The 19,152-nt window shown below is 36.3% G+C and overlaps 3 protein-coding genes and 1 pseudogene across 3 annotated transcripts; all 4 read left to right on the forward strand.

The window, feature by feature from the left end:
- Positions 1–1,583: 1,583 nt before the first annotated feature.
- Positions 1,584–5,972, forward strand: LOC125838622 (GTP-binding protein BRASSINAZOLE INSENSITIVE PALE GREEN 2, chloroplastic). Its single transcript, XM_049517674.1, has 3 exons — positions 1,584–2,879; positions 3,608–3,775; positions 5,261–5,972. Exons 1-3 carry the CDS (start codon positions 1,659–1,661, stop codon positions 5,639–5,641), a joined length of 1,770 nt encoding a protein of 589 aa, XP_049373631.1. The 5' UTR covers positions 1,584–1,658; the 3' UTR covers positions 5,642–5,972.
- Positions 5,973–7,366: 1,394 nt separating this feature from the next.
- LOC125838653 (probable rRNA-processing protein EBP2 homolog) lies at positions 7,367–8,991 on the forward strand. The gene is made up of 2 exons (XM_049517701.1): positions 7,367–7,441; positions 7,990–8,991. The coding sequence occupies exon 2, from the start codon at positions 8,005–8,007 to the stop codon at positions 8,896–8,898; it is 894 nt and encodes a 297-aa protein (XP_049373658.1). The 5' UTR covers positions 7,367–7,441; positions 7,990–8,004; the 3' UTR covers positions 8,899–8,991.
- A 1,402-nt stretch (positions 8,992–10,393) lies between these two features.
- On the forward strand, positions 10,394–14,464 carry LOC125835880 (extensin-like; annotated as a pseudogene).
- Positions 14,465–16,359: 1,895 nt separating this feature from the next.
- Positions 16,360–18,318, forward strand: LOC125836852 (60S acidic ribosomal protein P1-like). The gene is made up of 3 exons (XM_049516016.1): positions 16,360–16,671; positions 16,911–17,126; positions 18,115–18,318. Exons 1-3 carry the CDS (start codon positions 16,603–16,605, stop codon positions 18,166–18,168), a joined length of 339 nt encoding a protein of 112 aa, XP_049371973.1. The 5' UTR covers positions 16,360–16,602; the 3' UTR covers positions 18,169–18,318.
- The last annotated feature ends 834 nt before the right edge of the window (positions 18,319–19,152 follow it).

Here is a 19,152-nt window from a genome sequence, read left to right on the forward strand (position 1 = left end):
GGAATTGTGATGCTGATTAGATAGTTGCATTCTTCTCATCTCTCTTATTTTTCTTGGGGAACCACTATTAGGGCAGACTGATCAATAAAGATCGAAATTGTGATGCTGATTAGATAGTTGCATTCTTTTCGTCTCTCTTATTTTTCTTGGGGAACCACTATTAGGGCAGATCGATCAATAACGATCGGAATTGTGATGTTGATTAGATAGTTGCATTCTTTTCGTCTCTCTTATTTTTCTTGGGGAATTACTATTAAAGCCAACTGACCAATAAAGATCGGAATTGTGATGTTGATTAGATAGTTGCATTCTTCTTATCTCTCTTATTTTTCTTGGGGAACCACTATTAGGGCAGATTGATCAAATAAAGATTGGAATTGTGATGCTGATTAGATAGTTGCATTCTTCTCATCTCTCTTATTTTTCTCGGGGAACCACTATTAGGGTAGATCGACCAATAAAGGTTGGAATTGTGATGTTGATTAGATGTATTCTTCTTATCTCTTATTTGGCTTGGAGAACCACTATTAGGGTAGATTGACCAATAAATGTCGGAATTATGATGTTGATTAGATAGTTGCATTCTTCTTTCCTCTTTTATTTGGCTTGGAACACTAATAGGGTGAACTCACCAACAAAGGTCGAAATTGTGATCCTGATTAGATAGTTGCATTTTTCTCGTCTCTCTTATTTGACTTGGGGCACTATGAGGGAAGGTTTACGACCAACAAAGATTGGAATTGTGATCCTAAGTGATTTCATGTGCCTTGAAAGAGCGAAGACATGCAAACTTAAAGTGCTCGTGTGTTCGAATCTCATTAGTGGCAACTCTTCTTTTTACTTTTTAACAAGAGCAGACTCATTTCAGCAACTGGGGAATTATTTATCTTTATATAAAACATATTTAATTATTGATATATGCTCAATAAAAGAATCAACTTGCATTAAATAACATTTACATTTTATTTTGATTATAATATTTAGGCATACTGGATTATTTTAGTAATAATAAAATGTCCATTATTTCAATTAAATTATATTAGATTCATATTATTTTTTTCTGACATGATCTAATAATTAAAAAATTAAACTAAATCGAGAAAAGAAAAAAATAAATCAAATCAAATTTATTTTTATTTAGATTGAATGATACTTTTTCAAAATCCTAAAATAAAAATCGAATAGATTCATATTATTTTTTCTGACGTGATCCAATAATCAAAAAATAAATTAAATCGAAAAGAAAAGAAAAAAATCAAATTAAATCAATTTTTTTTCATTAAGATTGAATTATATTTTTTCAAAATCCTAAATTCAAAAATCGAATACACAGAATTTTCAAAATTATCATTTTTCTTTTAAAAAAGAAAAAATTAAAAATTCATAAGAATAACTTGATTGGTTGAGCAAGAATCTCCCTAATGAATTTCTCAAATTTGAAACCCCTAATATTCTTTCTTGATGAGCCATCGAGCTCGTCATAAACAGCTTGTCTAGAGTAATTTAGATCCCGAAATTAAAATTTTCAATGAACCCTAGCTAGTTTTAGACAGCCCAAAGAGACAACAAATTCCTTAAACCCTCAAAAAAGGGTACAAATGCCTCTTGAAACTCTTTCACAACAACCTTAGATTTACAGAAAGAACAATCAAAGAACAATGATAATCAGATCAATTTCTTCATCAAAGTTGAAGAAATTGATTTTTCCACTTTCTCTCTCAGCATATACACACAAAAATCCCATACCCAACTCTTCTCCTCCAATTCTTGAAAATGTTAATACCCAAAACCCTGCTAAAACCCTTGTCCCTCCATTCTTGTTCAGCTTTAGAAACTACTCTACACCTATAAAAATCCAATCTTTACCAGTTTCTAGAGATGGGAATTTTGAGGAATCCATTTCTGATGTTGTTTGCCCTGGTTGTGGTGTTAAAATGCAAGATTCTGACCAAAAACAACCAGGGTATTTCATCAAGCCATGTGTTAAACCCCCAAATTATAAAACACCCATTAACAAGAATCCAGTTGCTGATGAGCCTGAGATATCGTTTTCTCTGAAAAGGGGTTTGCTTAATGAGGATGTAGAACATGAAAATCAAGAAAATGTTGAAAAACCAGGGCAGAAAGGTGAAAAGCCTGTTGTTTGTGCTAGGTGTCATAGTTTGAGGCATTATGGGAAGGTTAAGGATCCAAGTGTGGAGAATTTGTTGCCTGATTTTGATTTTGATCATACTGTTGGGAGGAGGTTGATGTCGAGTAGTGGGGCGAGGGCGGTTGTTTTGATGGTGGTTGATGCATCTGATTTCGATGGATCGTTTCCTAGGAAAGTAGCTCAGTTAGTTTCTAGGACAATTGAAGAGAATTCGCGGGCGTGGAAGGAGGGGAAATCAGGGAATGTACCTAGAATGGTATTGGTAGTTACAAAGATTGATCTTTTACCTAGCTCATTATCACCTACTAGGCTTGAACATTGGGTTAGGACAAGGGCAAGAGAGGGTGGGGCGATTAAGTTGACGAGTGTACATATGGTTAGTGCAGTGAGGGATTGGGGAGTGAAGAATTTGATTGATGATGTAGTGGGACTGGCCGGGCCAAGAGGGCATATTTGGGCAGTAGGAGCACAAAATGCTGGAAAGAGCACATTAATCAATGCAATAGGGAAGTGTTCAGGTGGAAATCTAAGTCATTTAACAGAGGCACCGGTGCCGGGGACTACATTGGGGATATTGAGGGTAGAAGGGGTGCTTCCAAGGAATGCCAAGTTGTTTGATACTCCGGGGCTTTTACATCCGCATCAGATTTCGACAAGGTTGACTAGGGATGAGCAGAAGCTAGTTCATATAAGTAAAGAGTTGAAGCCAAGGACATATAGAATCAAGGTTCATAATTCTCTTCTAGGCTGCTTAAAGAATGTGTTGTTTTACTGCAAAAGCTTTCTTTCTATTGCATTTCACTTTCAGTTTTGAGTGTTGTTGACTTTGTTTATCGTCTTTCGGAGAAATCAACTACTATCATACATGAAAATTTACTGAGTCCATCTCGTTTTGCTCATCTTAGTCTTATCCAATCTTTGCACTGAATGTTAATAGATAACCAGATAAGAAAGTAAGCAACTTTAGTATAATTCATTATTCCTTTCTCATTTTTGAGGTGGTATACTTGCTTAAGTTCTCCCGTGTAGTGCTTATTGGTGCTTGTAATATGTTTCAATCAACTATCTGAACTTACTTACCTCACAAAAGTTTGTTTTACTTTTTTCCATTTTGTAAAAAGATTTTGGTCAGGTCAAATACTTTATGTGAAGCGGTAGAGCATTAAAAAGAGAATCTAATGGCAATGTATGCCCAGGAAAGATATTACCAGAGATTAGATTATTGACCTGCAAAATGCTTGTGGAGATATGACCGTTTTGGTTGCTTGTGTAGTCTTAGATACAGGATCTAAATATGAAAAGACAACCCAAATGTATCATTTCATTGCACCTATTCTCCATCAGATGTGTCTTCCTATGCTTATGCTTGAACTTCACTTGAAGAACATGCTTTCTCTGGTTTAGTTTGTTTTATCCACTTTGAAATCTCATGATTTCATTATTTGCTGTGGACAGGTTGGACATTCAGTTCATATAGGTGGGCTCATGCGGTTGGATGTGGAAGAATTATCTGTTGATTCCGTGTATGTTACAGTTTGGGCATCTCCGCTAATTCCACTTCACATGGGGAGGACAGAGAACGTCAGCACAATGCTGGAAGAACATTTTGGGCGTCAGCTGCAGGTACTATCTGCTTTAGGAATTGGATGTTCTTCTTTCTTTGTTTCTAATTTCAAATCTTTCGTTTTAACAAATCCCTTTTGTCTGAAGTTTATGATATTGCACTTCCTATTAATTTTTTTGCACGTATTCAATACTGTTGGTGTAAATTCAGTTTTAACTGCAGAAAAGAAAAAAATATTATTGTCAACAGAAGACGGTTAATTTGTTGCGTCTTTGAATTTAGTCTTATCTAGCTTGAAGCTGGCTTTGCTTCTGTCATGAATTTTGAGTGTTGGGGTGAAAGAGTTTGAAAGTTTTGCTGATGGTCTGTGCCACTGAATAACAGTGTTGGATGATAGCGTTGTAGGGAATTCGGTGCTTGACTTTTAAGAAAAAAGCAACAAAGTAAAACAGTTTGATGCTATGTTTGGAACTGGTGAGGGCTAAATAAATGCTCTTTGGTAATAGAAATTTTAGGTACTGGAACATCCTCACGCCGGGAATTAAAGGTGTCAACAGTTGTAGAGCAACAACAATATACCCAATTTAGTCCCACAAGTCGGGTCTGGGGAGGGTAGAGTGTATGTATACCTTACCCCCTACTGTGGCAGGTAGAGAGGATGTTTCTGATAGACCCTTGGCTCAAGGAAAGCAAAAACACAACATTTATGAAGACATAAGCAGTAATAACAACAGAATAGTAAGAAAATAGAGGCTTAAGTGACAACAAGTAGTAATAGAAAACTAAGAATGAAAAATACGAAAATAGTAAAATAATACTAATACTACTAGCAGGAGAGACAAGATGCGGAACTATGTACTACCTAGCCTTCTACCCCAATCCTCAACCTCCACGCCGTCAATAGTCTTAGAGCATCCTTCAAGTTTCTCATAGCTTCTATAAACTGATGCTATGTTTGGAACTGGTTCGGCAAGAAGAAAAAGTGCTATCTGACATTGGCATTTCAACGATCAAATAATGTCTCATTCTGGTTGTTACCTCCAAGTCTCTTCTCCTATTAGGTCAGCCTTAGTGGGTAGCGGCACTGGGTGAATGGTCTATCTGCCTAAACATACTCCTAAACATGCGTGTTTGATATTACATCACTTCCATTCTGTGTTTTAAATCTTCACCAGGTGTCAAAATATATGGAATCTGAGTTGAGCTAGTGTGGTTTCTCCAGATATCTCTGCTGAATCGTTCATTCAGTTGTATGATGATTCTTTTGCTGCTTTCATTTGTTTTTCTTTCTTAACCTTTAGAATTGTAAGGTTGAGAATTGATGAAGCATAGTCTAGATGGCTTAGGTTCATAAAAGGACCGCTAGAAGGGGCCAGATTCTTCAGACACTTCATGATATTTGTAAACAAGTCTCCCTGTAGTTGGCTACTGACTTAAAAGTCCCTAGTAGATGTAGAAACCTGATTTAGTTACTTCCGTGCTTTGACAGTTTGGCTGATGTATATGATATGATTAAATGCTATATTGTATTTTCATTTTGTCAGCCGCCGATTGGAGAGGGACGATCTGAAGAGCTAGGGAAATGGTTGAAGAAGGAATTTCATGTGAATGGAAATATGTGGGATTCTAGTTCTGTTGATATTGCTGCTTCTGGTCTTGGTTGGTTTGCCATTGGACTAAAGGGAGATGCTAAATTAGGTGTCTGGACATATGATGGTGTTGATGTCATTGTTCGTAACGCGTTACTCCCAAACAGATCCTATGATTTTGAAGTTGCTGGCTTTACTGTTTCAAAAATTGTTTCCACTGCTGACCGCTCCTCAAATAAGCAGCGCCGTGATGAGAAGAAGAGGAAACTGAGCGACTCTACTGCAGAAAAACCTGCAAAACCATCATCTGTCAATGTGGCTTCAACTACTTGCTAATTGTGGAAGCATTTACAATCTGGCAATGTACTTTGCTTGTCCCAGCACTGGAATGTAGATCGGACGTGGGAATAATCACCTATTACCTCTCCGGGACTTGGATAAGTTGATGCGTTTCTACCATGATTTTTGCCCCCTGCAAAGAAAAACGCGGCATCAAAACCAGAGAAATGCATTAAGCAAAGGCATTCAGGGTCCATCCACTATTGCATATCAAGACACCTTCTGCTGTGATGGCGGTATCCCCTTTACGCTGTTCTTACCTTCGTTATACTCAAGTTTTGGCGTCTATCGATGCCAAAATGTCTCATTTCGTAAATGAAGCTTCTTTATACACAAATTTTGCTGTTCATCGATGCCAAAATGTCTTGATACCTAAATGAAGCTAAATGCTGAAGGATTCATGTATGCAACACAAACCGAGATGTTTGGTTCTGCTCTACCATCTAGAGGCTTATTCAAGATTCGAAGTTTGTATGTTTTGAATTTGAAGTTTATGAGTTATGATATTTATTTTATGTATATATTCAGTAGATTTCATGACACATATGGTTTGGATCGAAATTATTGGATTTTGTCGAACTCGTACTTTCAATGTTAGATCTCCACCCCTACTATCATCTGATCAATTTTGTTATGCTATAGGCATCATATTTAGCTCTACAGGTTATGGTACACTGGTAGGAGTGTTTCACCCTAAATCAGAGGTCTCAGGTTTGATCCTGAGTATGGAGAAACTCTTGTTGGGATCGCCACCCCAAATGGCCCTGTAGTGCACGATCCAGAGTTAGTCGGAGGTCTAATGTGGATTCCGACACCGGGTGGGAAACCAAAAAAAAAAAAACTCTGCGGGTTATAAGTTGTATAAATAGGTACTGTTGCAATCAATTTGTTCAAAGATTGTGCAACTACAGAGTTGATTATACTTTTTTGGGTGCGATAAGATGCTTTGTGCATCAAACTATTCTTTTTATCTCGTCACCTGAACTTATAAAATTATATTCATTATGTTATTTAGTTCTTGTATTTTAATTCATAGGCTTAATATATAATTAGCCCCTTAAACTTGTCATGATATTTTGTTTAGATACTCAAACTAAGACGTGTTTCAATTGAACATCTCAACTCCTAATAAAGTGTTCTAATTAGACATTTTTCAATTCAAATTTTGAGTTGTACATTAGGTAGTTAAGTTAACCACATAAAATATATCATTTTCTTTAATTATTTTCATTCGCCTCAATAAACTATAAAAACCTCAACCATTTTTTTCTAAAATATTCAATATATCGAGCCATTAGCAACTAAACGGATATTGATATTTCCATCTTCAACTTCAACAATTGAAATATCCTGATTCTTTCTCCAAACTTATGTATACTCGTAATCCCATATTGTTTTGTATTAACATCGGTATTGAAGCTTCATCAATCTTATAATGAAATTCAAAGAAATTGATAGAATTATCGATATTTAGATAATTTGATATCAATTAAATGAATCCATTAAAATAAATATTTTTTCTCAATTTGATGTATACGCGTAATGGCATAGTAATGCGTATCAACATCAGTGTTGAATCGTTATTTATCTAATAATGAAATTCAAAGAAATTGATGAAAGTATCGAGTTTATGACTGGTAATTTTAGTCTTACTTGGGTAAATGGGCCTTATCTGGGCTTTCAAGCCCATTTACTATAACCCAATAAATTTCAGCCCATCATTTAATACTAAAACCCTACCCTAAACCCTTCGTCCCAAAAAAAGCTCTCAACTTTTTCGAATTCTTCCAATTGTTTGTAAGTTTCTTCTCTCTCTGTTAATCTCCATTGTTTTTCATTGATGTAATTTAGAAAACTGAAATCACATATATATTTTTTTTTGTTTTTTTTTGGCGTTTTTTAGTGCTAATTTGGCTGTTATTTGCTTGGATGATTTCTGAGACACAGATTAATCTGTGCAAATTTGGTGTGAGAAATCGAAAAAAAAAAATTCTTCATTTTTGAATGTAATTAAGCTTATGAATATTGGTTTCTTAGTTTTTTCAGCGTTTTTTATCGGTTTATTTCGTCAGTTTTGGATGTGTTTTGTGATTTTTACTGTTTATATTAGCATTTTCATTTATTTTTTGCTATTTTCAAAGTGATTGAGCATTTTCATGTAGTTTTCAGTATTTTTAATGATATTAAGCTTGCTCATATAGTTTAGTTTTTGCAGTTTTCTCAGCATTTTTATCAACTTAGTCTTATGTTTGATGCCAACCTGCCTCCTTTATTTGAGCTTGTGACTGGTAATTTGAGCTAGTTAGTCAGTAAATCTAATATTATGTTTTCACTCTTCTTATCAGAAAGTGTGATTGTGTATGATGGTTGCGGATGAAATGGCTATGATGAACCCAGAGAATGAGGATTTCGATCCAGAAACAGAGTCGGAATCGGAAGATGAAGAAGGAGATCAGCAAGTCGTAAAGCTGGCTGAACCTTCAAAAACTGCTGTATATAACAGGGATGGTTTGCTTGAAAGGCTGGCTGATATCAGTTGGCCTGATGATTTGGATTGGACTCACAGGCTTAGCATCAACAGGGAGGAGCAAGAAGAGGTGGATGTGAACGATGATTTGGCGAGGGAGCACTCGTTTTACACGCAGGGGTTGGAGGGTATACGCCAAGCGTACGTCAACTTTCAGTCAACTGGTGAACCATTTCTGAGGCCCTCTGATTATTATGCGGAAATGGTGAAGTCAGACACTCACATGGAGAAAGTTAAGGGCCGACTCTTGGCTGAGAAGAGGAGGATTGAGGAGTCCGAGGAGAGGAGGAAGGCCAGAGATAACAAGAAACTTGCGAAGGATGTACAAGCACAGAAGATGAAGGAAAGAACTAAGCAGAAGAAGCAAGAGATTGAGTCTGTTAAAAAGTGGAGGAAGCAGAGGCAACAAAGCGGCTTTGATAAAGAAGATGCTGGCGGTCTAGATTTGGCATTTAATGGAGGAAATGCTGATAAACCCTATCAGAGATCAAATAAGAAGAGACCTGGTGTATCTCCCGGAGATCGTTCAGGTGGGAAAGCAACATTTGGTGGGAAAGGGAAGGGGTTTGACAAAAAGAGGAAAAGCAGGGAATTCAAGGATTCCAAGTTTGGATTTGGTGGGAGAAAAGGTTTGAAGAAGCAGAACACTGCTGACACTACCAACGATTTCGGAGGATTCCACAAAGGTGATCGTTCTGCAAAAAACAACAAGCGCGTAAAGAGATAGTTCTGGTTATCACTTACTACTTTTTGTTGTACTAGACCAAAGTTATTCCTTTGTTACGCGGATGAAATAGTACTTAATTGAGAGCTATTGTTATTCATTTCAAGATTCAGTTTTTTGTTCTTCTGCTATTGTTAAATATACTGTTTTCTTTCTGTGTGAAATGGTTTGTTAGTTTGATTTTGTAATAATGAAGGTTTGAATGTTGTAGTTTTTGCTTCCTATGTGTTTGAGGAAAGTGGAAAGTGGAAAAGTTCAGTTTTGAGGTTTTGTATTTCTCTTTCTTAGTAAAAATGTGACATGGGTTTTTGATATTTAAGGTTTCTTTGGTAATGGGTAGTTTGTTGTTGTCAATATTTTTCTTCCTTTTTTCGTTGTTTGTAAAATCAAGATTCATTTTTTTCCCTTTGTTCTTGTGCTATTCAGCTTTGACTTACTGAGGACATGACTTTTGATAAGAAAGTATGGAGGTAGTGGATTAGGGTAGAAGATTAGTAGGTAGTTGAACTTTGACTTGCTTTACAGTTGGGTTAGGCTTGGTGGGAGTCTGGGAGCACAGTAGTATTAGGGTTATATGTGCAGTTTCTTGCTTCTGATATCTGTTACCACTTGTGTTTCTGTTACCGCACTATTTCGCTGTTGTTTTGTTTCTTTTTTCTGAATGCTCTGTAGTGCTTTCTTTTCTGCCATATTCCCTTTTTTCACAAGTACTTTGATTTGCTGCACTTGATCTAAGGATGTTTTGGAAGCAACCTCTCTATCTCCACCAGGTTGGGGTAAGGTCTTCTTACACTCTACCCTCCCCAGATTACACGGGGTATGTTGTTATTGTTCTTGTGCTATTCCAAAATATGTTCTTTCCTTTCTGTGTGAAATGATTTGGGGGTTTGGTATGGAAAATGGAAGTTTTAATGTTGTGGATTTTGTTTCATTTATGTTTGAGGAAAGTGGGAAGTTCAGTTTGTGATATTACAGTCTGTTTGATGGGGATTAGTTGATGGATGACACAGATTATCTTAATACCCGCATCTGTTCATGAAGAGTTGTTTTCTATGTTAACTTTAGGGAAAAACAAACAAAACAGAAAAAGAATTATGTATGCACACTAGATTTATAGCATGTTTGGCCAAGCTTTTGGGAAGCCAAAAGTTTTTTTTTAAGAGATTATTTTAGAGAGTTGAGATATTTAACCAAGCTTTTAGGGTAAAGTTAAGTGTTTTCCCTGGAAGAAGCACTTTTGGTACCTTCGTCAAGCACAAATTGTTGCTCCTATATTGACAAAAGTGCTTTTCAAATTAATTCCCCAAACACAAACAGTTAATCTTCCAAAGTACTTGGCCATACATGCTATAACACTGGCATTAGGGTGTTCACATTTTTAAATGTTTGTTTTGAGTTTTATGTCTGTTTAGGAGCATCTTCTGAAGTTAGGGTTTTTATAGCAGTTATAGTAGAAAATCAGGGGTCATAGTATTCTGTAATTAGTTATGTGCATACTATGTATTCAAACATCATCATCATTGTAAGCTCATGTATATTAGCTGGTTCATTGGTTCCGGTATTTCGAGTAGGAAAAAAAGGAGCTAGTGATTCTGTAAATGAAGATAGCACTAAACAGGTGCAAAGGAAAACTAAATGGCGCCCTGATCTCACACAGGATACTACTGTCAGAAAAGCAAGAACTTTGACATATCAGGTGCTTTAGATTGCTATGCAATATATACCTATTTACATTTTCTCTTCTTTTTTAAGCTTTGTCTTGAAATTGAGAAATATATTGAAAGTAATACTTTATTAAAAGAATATTTAGTTTCTAGTTTTTTTTTTTTTTTTTTTTTTTTTTTTTTTACGTTTCTTGATAATTTCTTGCATCAGAAAGAAATGACCTGTTGAGATTACACAATTTTTGGAGATTACACAATTTTTTTTGTGTTTTATGTTTTGTGATCCTTAATATTGAATCTATGCATGTGTTTCTCATATAGATACAGAGAATCATAACAGGGCATGCCTTTCTTTAAGAAATCCACAACATGGACAAGGGCACTCCAAAACAGTCGTTAAAAAATTGTTTTACCATGTTAGGTTATGTGTAACTGCACATTTACATGCATATATATGCAATATGTATACATATTATGTTACATTGATCAAACAGCTGAAAATAAAGTATGTTGCTCATACTCTTCAAAAATGCTGACGGGTGCATGGCAGATCCTTCAAAAGTAGTGCATTTTTGGAGGACTTGACATTGGTGCGGCAACATTTTAGGGGAATTCGAGCAACATAGAAATAAACCGTAATTACATTCACATATATTTGTGCGACATGAGAATCATCCTAGACATTTCTTGAAGAACATCATAACTCTATCAACCCCCCCCCCCAAAAAAAATGTTTTTTAACGCATCTATGGCCTCAATTATATTGATGGAGTATGGCTTGATGGGCCATTAATAGTTTCCCTTTGTCCATTGGGTCCTAAAAGACGGTGTAATTCTGTGTGAATGGCTTTTGTTAATTTCCTACTCCAGGTCACTAAGTGATATTGCTGCGTTACAAATTTTGCACAGAGTCGTGTGGATCAAATAACACAACTACTGAGTCCTAGGAGTTTGGAGGGAGAAGGCAGCAAAAACTCATTATTAGCCTCTCCTGCTAAAGATCACGAGTCTTCAGATCATCAACCTAATGATGAGGTAAATCAACTCATTAAGATTTTTTAGTTGCAAATTTTGCGTGGGTTAGCTTCTTATGCTGACGTCTTCTGTGGATGTAGAATGTGAGATCACTGCAACTCGAAAGACGGGAAATCATTGGTATGTTTTGATTAATCATTGATCCCTCGAGTCACTGACTTTTACTCTTCCATTATCAAATACACCATACATCTTATCTGTTTTTATTCATGTCCAGGGGAGATTCTAAAACTGAATCCCAGTTATAAGCCACCTGCTGGTTATAAGCCTGTACCAAAGGAGGCAAAAATTCCAGCACCTGTGAGTTTAGCCCAGTTTTCTGGCACTTTGTGCTCCTTCTCTTTTTTTCTTGTTCCAATAGTTCTCCCATTGGGTTCTGTGAGTTGATTCTTAATATTTTAGAATTCTTATCAACTGGAACAAGATTAAGGATCATCTGTATTGTATTGGATTACACTTCTCCTCGGCTTAAAATTACTACTCTATTAACTACATTTACATTCTTATAAGACTTGAATATGTGTTGATATCAATGAGAATGATGGCCTTCCCTTGCAAAACAAGTTAGACAAACTATGGATTAACGGGAGACTTATGGAGAAAATTGTTATTAGTTGTCCTTGCTTCCACAACAAAAATGAACATGTTTAGATATGAAATGGTAGATGTGCAATTATTCAATTCAATGTCATGTCTTTTAATATACTGATTCTGACTGCCACAAGCTAGTTGTTTCTTAATTCATGTTTTAAGGGTTTTAATTAGTCGATTTAGTTATATACCATGTTTTACTATTTAAGAGGGAAATTTAGCTCAAGTTAGTACAGGGTATTCACCTGGCTAAGCATCTCATGTGCTCGTGTATTTCAAACTGTAGCCTGTAACCGGTATCCAGATAGCATAGAACAATTGTGATATATTCCTAAAATGTTACCTATAAATGATTTCATTTTTTGATTCATCTTTAAGTGACTCCTGCGAGTTCTTCAATGTAAATCATGCAGATTGAACTGTCTGACCTCTTATTTGGCATTATTATTGGCACAATTCTTTGTGCTTTTTAAGGTCAATCTATATGACAAACTTAAAACTGTGGAACATATAGTAATTATTAAGAGCCGTGACATTTTTTTATTTTTTATTTTGGTTTCCCACCCGGTGTCCGGAGCCCACATTGGAGCTCCGACATTATTTTATTACTGACTTTGTTGTCGTGTATATTTATATTCAGTGTGTCATCTAATTGTACAATTGCTGATGATCAATACTCTGGTTATAGTTTTGCACTCTTGGTATTTTTCAAACCTGTTTTGAATGCTTTTCTCGAGCCAAAGGTCTTATCTGAAAGTCTCTCTACCTTTCCAAGGTAGGGGTAAGGTCTGCGTACACCCACCCTCCCAGGCCTTATTTATGGGATCACGCTGGGTATGTTGTTGTAGACTAGGCTGGAGACACCTATAAACTGTAGTTTTTATGCAATCTATGTTCTACTTGCTCCTAGTATTAGATCATCATGTCTGGATTTCAAGCCTCCTGTATGAGCTGCAACGACATATACCTATTGTTCACCTTGATTTCTTGAAAATTGACGTGTGTTTTAATCTGTCCCCAGGTAGAAGTTACTTCTGGTGAAACTGACTCTGGTGCTTATGAGGAAATGCATGTCCAAGTATCAGCTGAGACATATGAAAAGGTTGATGCTGCAGTTGCTTTAATTGAACTTCTGGTTACCCCAGCTTCAGTAAGTATACAGTAGTATGGTGTTTTACATGGTGTTACTGTGAATACCAATGCAGCAATTCAGTTTTTTTTTTTTTTTGTGTGCGCGTCATAAAGTTAAGTGTTCCATTTGGTTCTCAGATGACTCCTGCGCCACAACCACAAAAGCATCAGGTGATGGAGAAACTATTTCGGTTGAAGCAACACCTGGCCTGACTCCTCCTCCTGTAGTAGATCAAGGGATGGCTCAACCAGGTTTTGGAGCACAACCTGCTCAACTTCAAAGTCATTTTCAGCCATACCAAGGGCAATGGTTTCCTGGACCTACATCTCAGAATCCAGTACCTCGATTTCCAAGACCTGCTAACTCCGGGATTTCTTCAGCATCCCTGGTCAGCAACACTCAACAAGTATCACCGTCATCTACCAACCTGTCAAATACATCCTCGCCCTTTGGTCCACCACATGGTATGCAAGATGGTTTTGGTTCAGTTCCTCGAAACCCTTTTGTTCACTCTATCCCACAGGCACCACTAATGCAGCAGCCATATATGCCTTCCGCTCATTTTGGACAAATTGGTGGACTTAAGACATCCTTTACCATCTTTAGGGTCTACACCACCTCAATCCAATATGATTCCGTCTCATCTACGACCAGCAATAGACCATCCAAATCCCCCACCTGTCATTCAAGGATTTCAAAGACCCCAATTAAGCAATCAGATTAGTCAGCCAGGACCACCTATGTCACTTGACTTTGCTCGAGGACCTGTTGGCCCTCTCCCTCAATTTAGGCATCCGACATTTTCAAATCAGGGTATAGCTTCACCTACTGGCCCTCAAATGCAACCTATGAACTTTAGGCCAGCTCCAAATCATGTAGGCTCTTTTCCTCCTAGAGTAAACTCCGTGCCTCTTCAGCAAAATAATCCAAATGCCATGCTTTCGACCGCAGAACTTTGAGGCTCCCAACAATGTCTTCTTCCGTCATGGTAGGCCTGCCTCTTGCTCCTCTGGATCACATCATATGACCCCTTCTCGTCCACGTCTGTCCCACGACATCCTCATCCTGGTGGTAATCCAGCAATGGCAGAGAAACAAGAGAATGATCTGAATATGAAGACTTGATGGCCTCTGTTAGAGTTAAATGATTCAAACTACATACCTTCGTGTTGATTCCCCTCCACCTCCTCCCCACACCCCACACCCCACACCCCACACCCCACCCCCACTAAAGCCTTGAAGAAAAATTCAATGCTGTCCATGCATCAGTTATAATGCTTAATATGCAATTTTTCTTATTGGGGGTCATAGAGACAGTAACCAACCCCTTCAATTCTCCTTGTATTGCAGAAAATGCTTTCTGATAAATTACTGGAAAAACAATGTATTTAGGATATTTTATGTTAGATACCTTGTCAGGATATTTTGTTTAGATACTCGAACTAAGACGTGTTTCAATTGAACACTGCAACTCCTAATATCTAAATTAGACATTTTTTTCAATTCAAATTTTGAGTTGTATATTAGATAGTTAAGTTAACTAGATACAATTAATCATTTTCTTTATATTTTCATTCTCCTCAATAAGTTGTTAAACCTTAAGCGTTTTTTTCTTGAGGTTGATACGTTTAATTAAAGGAGATAATATATTTTATGTAATTAACTTAACTACTTTAATAGACGAATGCAAATACGTGTAAAAGTTCTTTTTCAAGTTTTGATTTAAAAACGTCTAATTGAAACACTTTATTAGGAGTTGATATGTTTAATTGGAACATTGCCAGAATCAAGGGGTCTTTCTGTAGAAACCTCCATGAACTATCGCCGTTTATTGATGGTTTTTTCGCTTCTCACGACTACTCTTTCCACACCTCTGGTTATTTGGTGCCAAATTGTCGCCCCTTTCCTTATTTCTTTGATAATGGATCTAACTATTTTTGTGGCATTGATTGTACAAATTCGTGAAGAGGACTAGACGAGTGGAATGAGAGAAATCAGCTTTCCATCCCTAGTCGGTATACACATATGTCCACACCCCTCTAACTTACTTGACGAGGAATCATTGCTTAGTTCAAATGTCTAAATCCTAATAAGTTACCAGGTTAACTATGTGTTAAGCCTAATTCATATTTAACTTATTCACCAATCAGACAAACGTTTTATTTTTTGGGAATTAAACTTGAGTCTCTATGAAGTGAAAGTAGATGAATTTGAACAAATTTTAACATGGGCAATAATGGGCTTCATTAACAAAATTGGGCCTCAAACTTCTTCTCACCTTCTAGGCCCATTTAGGTCTTTCTTTTCGTTATAAGTTTATAACTACTATAATTACAAAACCCTAACCCTAAGGAGAAGACCAGCAATTGCTCTCGAACTCGCCGTACACTCTTTGCCGTCTTCTCGAAGGTATATGATTATTATTTTTTTCATTTTTGAATGCAATTAAGCTTAAGAATATAGTTTTCGCAGTTTTTTCAGCGTTTTTATCAGTTTGTTTCGTCATTTTTGGATGTGTTTGAATGTTTCCATGTGATTTTTACTCTCTAGTAGCATTTTCGTTTATTTTTTGCCATTTTCAAATTGATTGAGATTTTCATGTAGTTTTCGCCATTTTTAATCATATTAAGCTTGCTCATATAGTTTTCGTAGTTTTCTCAGCATTTTTATAAGTTTATTTCGTCATTTTTATGTGCGTTTGAACATTTCCATGTAATTTTCACCATTTTGAATGCGATAGAGCTCGCTCATATTGTTTTCACAATTTTCTCAGCATTTTTATCAGTTTGTTTCGTCATTTTTAGGTGCATTTGAACATTTTCATGTAATTTTCACCATTTTGAATGCAATTGAGCTTAGTTATACTGTTTTCACAGTTTTCTTGGCATTTTCATTTGCTTACTTTGTCATCTTAGGGTTTGTTTGAACATTTATATGCAATTTTCACCATTTTAAAAGTGATTGAACTTACTCATATTGTCTTCATAGTTTTCTCAGCATTTTTATCAGTTTATTTAGTAACGTTTGGGTGTGTTTGAACATTTCCATGTGATTTTCATCGTCCATTAGCAGTTTTGTGCTTTTCCATGTGGCTTTCCCCATTTTTGAATGTTATTAAGCTTTCTCATGTAATTTTCAGCATTTTTATCAGTTTATTTCATCATTGGGTGTGTTTGAACATTTCCATGTGATTTTCACATTTATTAGTATTTTCATTTATGTTTTTCCATTTTCAAAATGATTGAGCATTTTCATGTTTTTTTTCTGTTATGGTTAGTTAATCAATATGTCGTACGGAGAAGTTGCTTGCACCTACGCTGCCTTGATCCTCCATGATGAGGACATTCCAATCACCGTAAGATTCTCTTGCCCTAATTATTCTAATCCTAGTGTTTTTTATTGTAATTTTGTTGTAGTGTGTAATATTTTCAAATCCTATTGGGTTTTTTTCGATAGTGGTTTTGGTGTAATATTTCTAATCCAGTGTTTTTCATGTGTTCTAATATTTTGATTGTGTTTGATGTGTAATATTTTCTAATTACAGGGCTTCATCGTTGCATATATTGAATCTGTTTGTGTTTGATGTGTTAATAGGCTGAGAAAATTTCAACTTTAGTCAAAGCAGCTAATGTGACAGTGGAGCCATACTGGCCTCTATTGTTTGCTAAGCTTGCTGAGAAGAAAAACCTTGGTGATCTCATCATGAATGTCGGTGCTGGTGGTGGTGGTGGTGCAGTCGCTGTTGCTGCCCCCACTGGTGGTGCTGGTGGTGGTGCCGCAGCTGCTGCCCCTGCTGCTGAGGAAAAGAAGGTGAGAAGAAATGTTTCTTACTTTGCTTCTATAACAATGAAAGGGAAAAATTGTTATTGAAAAATGTGATTTTGATGAGCATATCCTGAAATCTTTTTAGAGTCATGTTTTTGGATATCATTTACTCTTAAGGAGAACAAAATGGATAAATAATTTTACAAAAAATGGTGAAGAGTTAAGCCCCCAAGACCTAGCTCGAGTGGCAAAAGGTGGACGATTTGTGGCTTAGGTCGCAGGTTCAAGCCCCACACCATGCAAAGCGAAGCCCGGTATTTAAGTGGAGAAGGGTAGAGGGGCGGGCCCATTATCCACCGAGTTTAGAAGGCTGTGATTGGTCCAAAGGGCCGGTCATAGACGGATTTCTCGGTTATCAAAAAAAAAAATTAAAAATGGTGAAGAGTTAAAAGTTTTGGCAAAGATGTTAGTGATGTAAGATGATTTTGAATACATGGTTGAATCTTTTGATGATGAATTGTGTATTCTTAAGATATGTTTGGATGTTGAATTTATTATTAAGGTGTTATGATTTGCAGTATAAGAAAGTAATTATGATTATTTGGTGGAATCTCCTTAATTGGGAGTTCTTGAATTATGTTAGATTGTTTGTAGGATCTCCTCAATCATGAAGTTTATAAATGTTTTTCAAGTTTAATCTTTTTTCTTTGAGCGGGTGAGAGCAGAGTCGTATGCAATGTATTTGGTAGCTGAGTAGTTTCTGACCCAACCTTGTATGTTTGCTAAACTGTTATTTTACATAATCACAAATTAGATTTAGAACCCTTTTATTACTACTTGAGGTAGTATAATTCAAATCCTCAATGTGCTTTGTGGTGAGAGCGGAGGGAGAGTAACAATGACATGTGATTCAGTCAGTTTGATTGGAGGGAGAGTAACGATGACATGTGATTCAGTCTGTTTGATTAGAAGTAGTTCATTGTCGTTGCAAACCTCTTTAACTTTTGTTTGCTTTTGTTGTAATGACGAACAGGAAGAGCCCAAGGAAGAAAGTGATGACGATATGGGATTCAGTCTGTTTGATTAGGAGCTACTCCCAGTACGATTTTTGGTTCTTTTTTAAAAGTTTGATTAGACTTGGTTATAGCACCCTTGTTAAGGAGATTTTTGATCTGCTTGTCACTGTTGAATGTAACCTTGACATAATTATGGTTTATGAACATCAGTTATGTTACTTGTTACCGACTCCAATTATGTCGTTTTATGGTTTGGATGATCTGTTAAACTTTCATAACGAGGACAATCCGATCATACCAATCCAGTAGCTCTCCCTATAGTCAACATGGAGACTATGGTATGTGATTGGGAATGAGTTCGTTCATGGCATTACCAGAAGCTGAAGTTTTTGTTTTATTTCTATCTTATGGTGCTCGATATTTTTGACAGCACTATTACATGTTTGGATGGACTTCTCTACTGTTTGATCTCTAGTTATTGTGACCTAAGTTGCTCGGACTCTCCAAAAATGTTACTTTACTTGTGTTGGATCCTGCAAAATTGCACTGCTCTTGAAGGATCTGACACACCCACATTTTTGAAGAATCCGAGCAACATAGATTGGGACACCCCATACTCTGTGGGGTATCGACTTCTCTACAAGTTGATCTAGATTGTTGATTTCTGTTGCTACTGAATCTTTTAGAGCATCTGTGTATGTCCAGAGAACATGTTATATGACGTGATTGAACTTGATTTACTGCATAGCGGTAGCAGATGAAGGTAAGAAAAGCTTCATACATCATTTGTTAGTATATATATATATATTGAATGATCGATGAACTAGACGAGTACATTCAATAAATGTCTTATCGGAAACAGCCTCCCTAACTTTACCAACGTAGTTGTAAGGTTTGTGTATACCTCGTTTGTTGGATTACATAAGGTTGTTGTACATTTGATGAATTTTTGCCATCCTGTTTTGAGGTGTACCTCTTATCGTTATTTATTATTTTCTTTTGAATTTGGATCGATTCAAAGATTGAATCGATAAACCTATAAGTTTAAATAAATA

The sequence above is a fragment of the Solanum verrucosum genome, unplaced genomic scaffold, assembly GCF_900185275.1.
Source record: "Solanum verrucosum unplaced genomic scaffold, falcon-dt-bn FXZP01000284.1, whole genome shotgun sequence".
Lineage (NCBI taxonomy): Eukaryota > Viridiplantae > Streptophyta > Magnoliopsida > Solanales > Solanaceae > Solanum > Solanum verrucosum.

Excerpts from the sequence above, each read along its gene's own strand:
- LOC125838622 (XM_049517674.1), top strand. The coding sequence starts at position 1,659 with ATGATAATCAGATCAATTTCTTCATCAAAGTTGAAGAAATTGATTTTT. Across the intron at positions 2,880-3,607 it reads CAAGGACATATAGAATCAAG|GTTGGACATTCAGTTCATAT; the intron begins GTTCATAATTCT and ends TGCTGTGGACAG. Across the intron at positions 3,776-5,260 it reads ATTTTGGGCGTCAGCTGCAG|CCGCCGATTGGAGAGGGACG; the intron begins GTACTATCTGCT and ends TCATTTTGTCAG.
- LOC125838653 (XM_049517701.1), top strand. The coding sequence starts at position 8,005 with ATGATGGTTGCGGATGAAATGGCTATGATGAACCCAGAGAATGAGGAT.
- LOC125836852 (XM_049516016.1), top strand. The coding sequence starts at position 16,603 with ATGTCGTACGGAGAAGTTGCTTGCACCTACGCTGCCTTGATCCTCCAT. Across the intron at positions 16,672-16,910 it reads ATGAGGACATTCCAATCACC|GCTGAGAAAATTTCAACTTT; the intron begins GTAAGATTCTCT and ends ATGTGTTAATAG. Across the intron at positions 17,127-18,114 it reads CTGCTGCTGAGGAAAAGAAG|GAAGAGCCCAAGGAAGAAAG; the intron begins GTGAGAAGAAAT and ends AATGACGAACAG.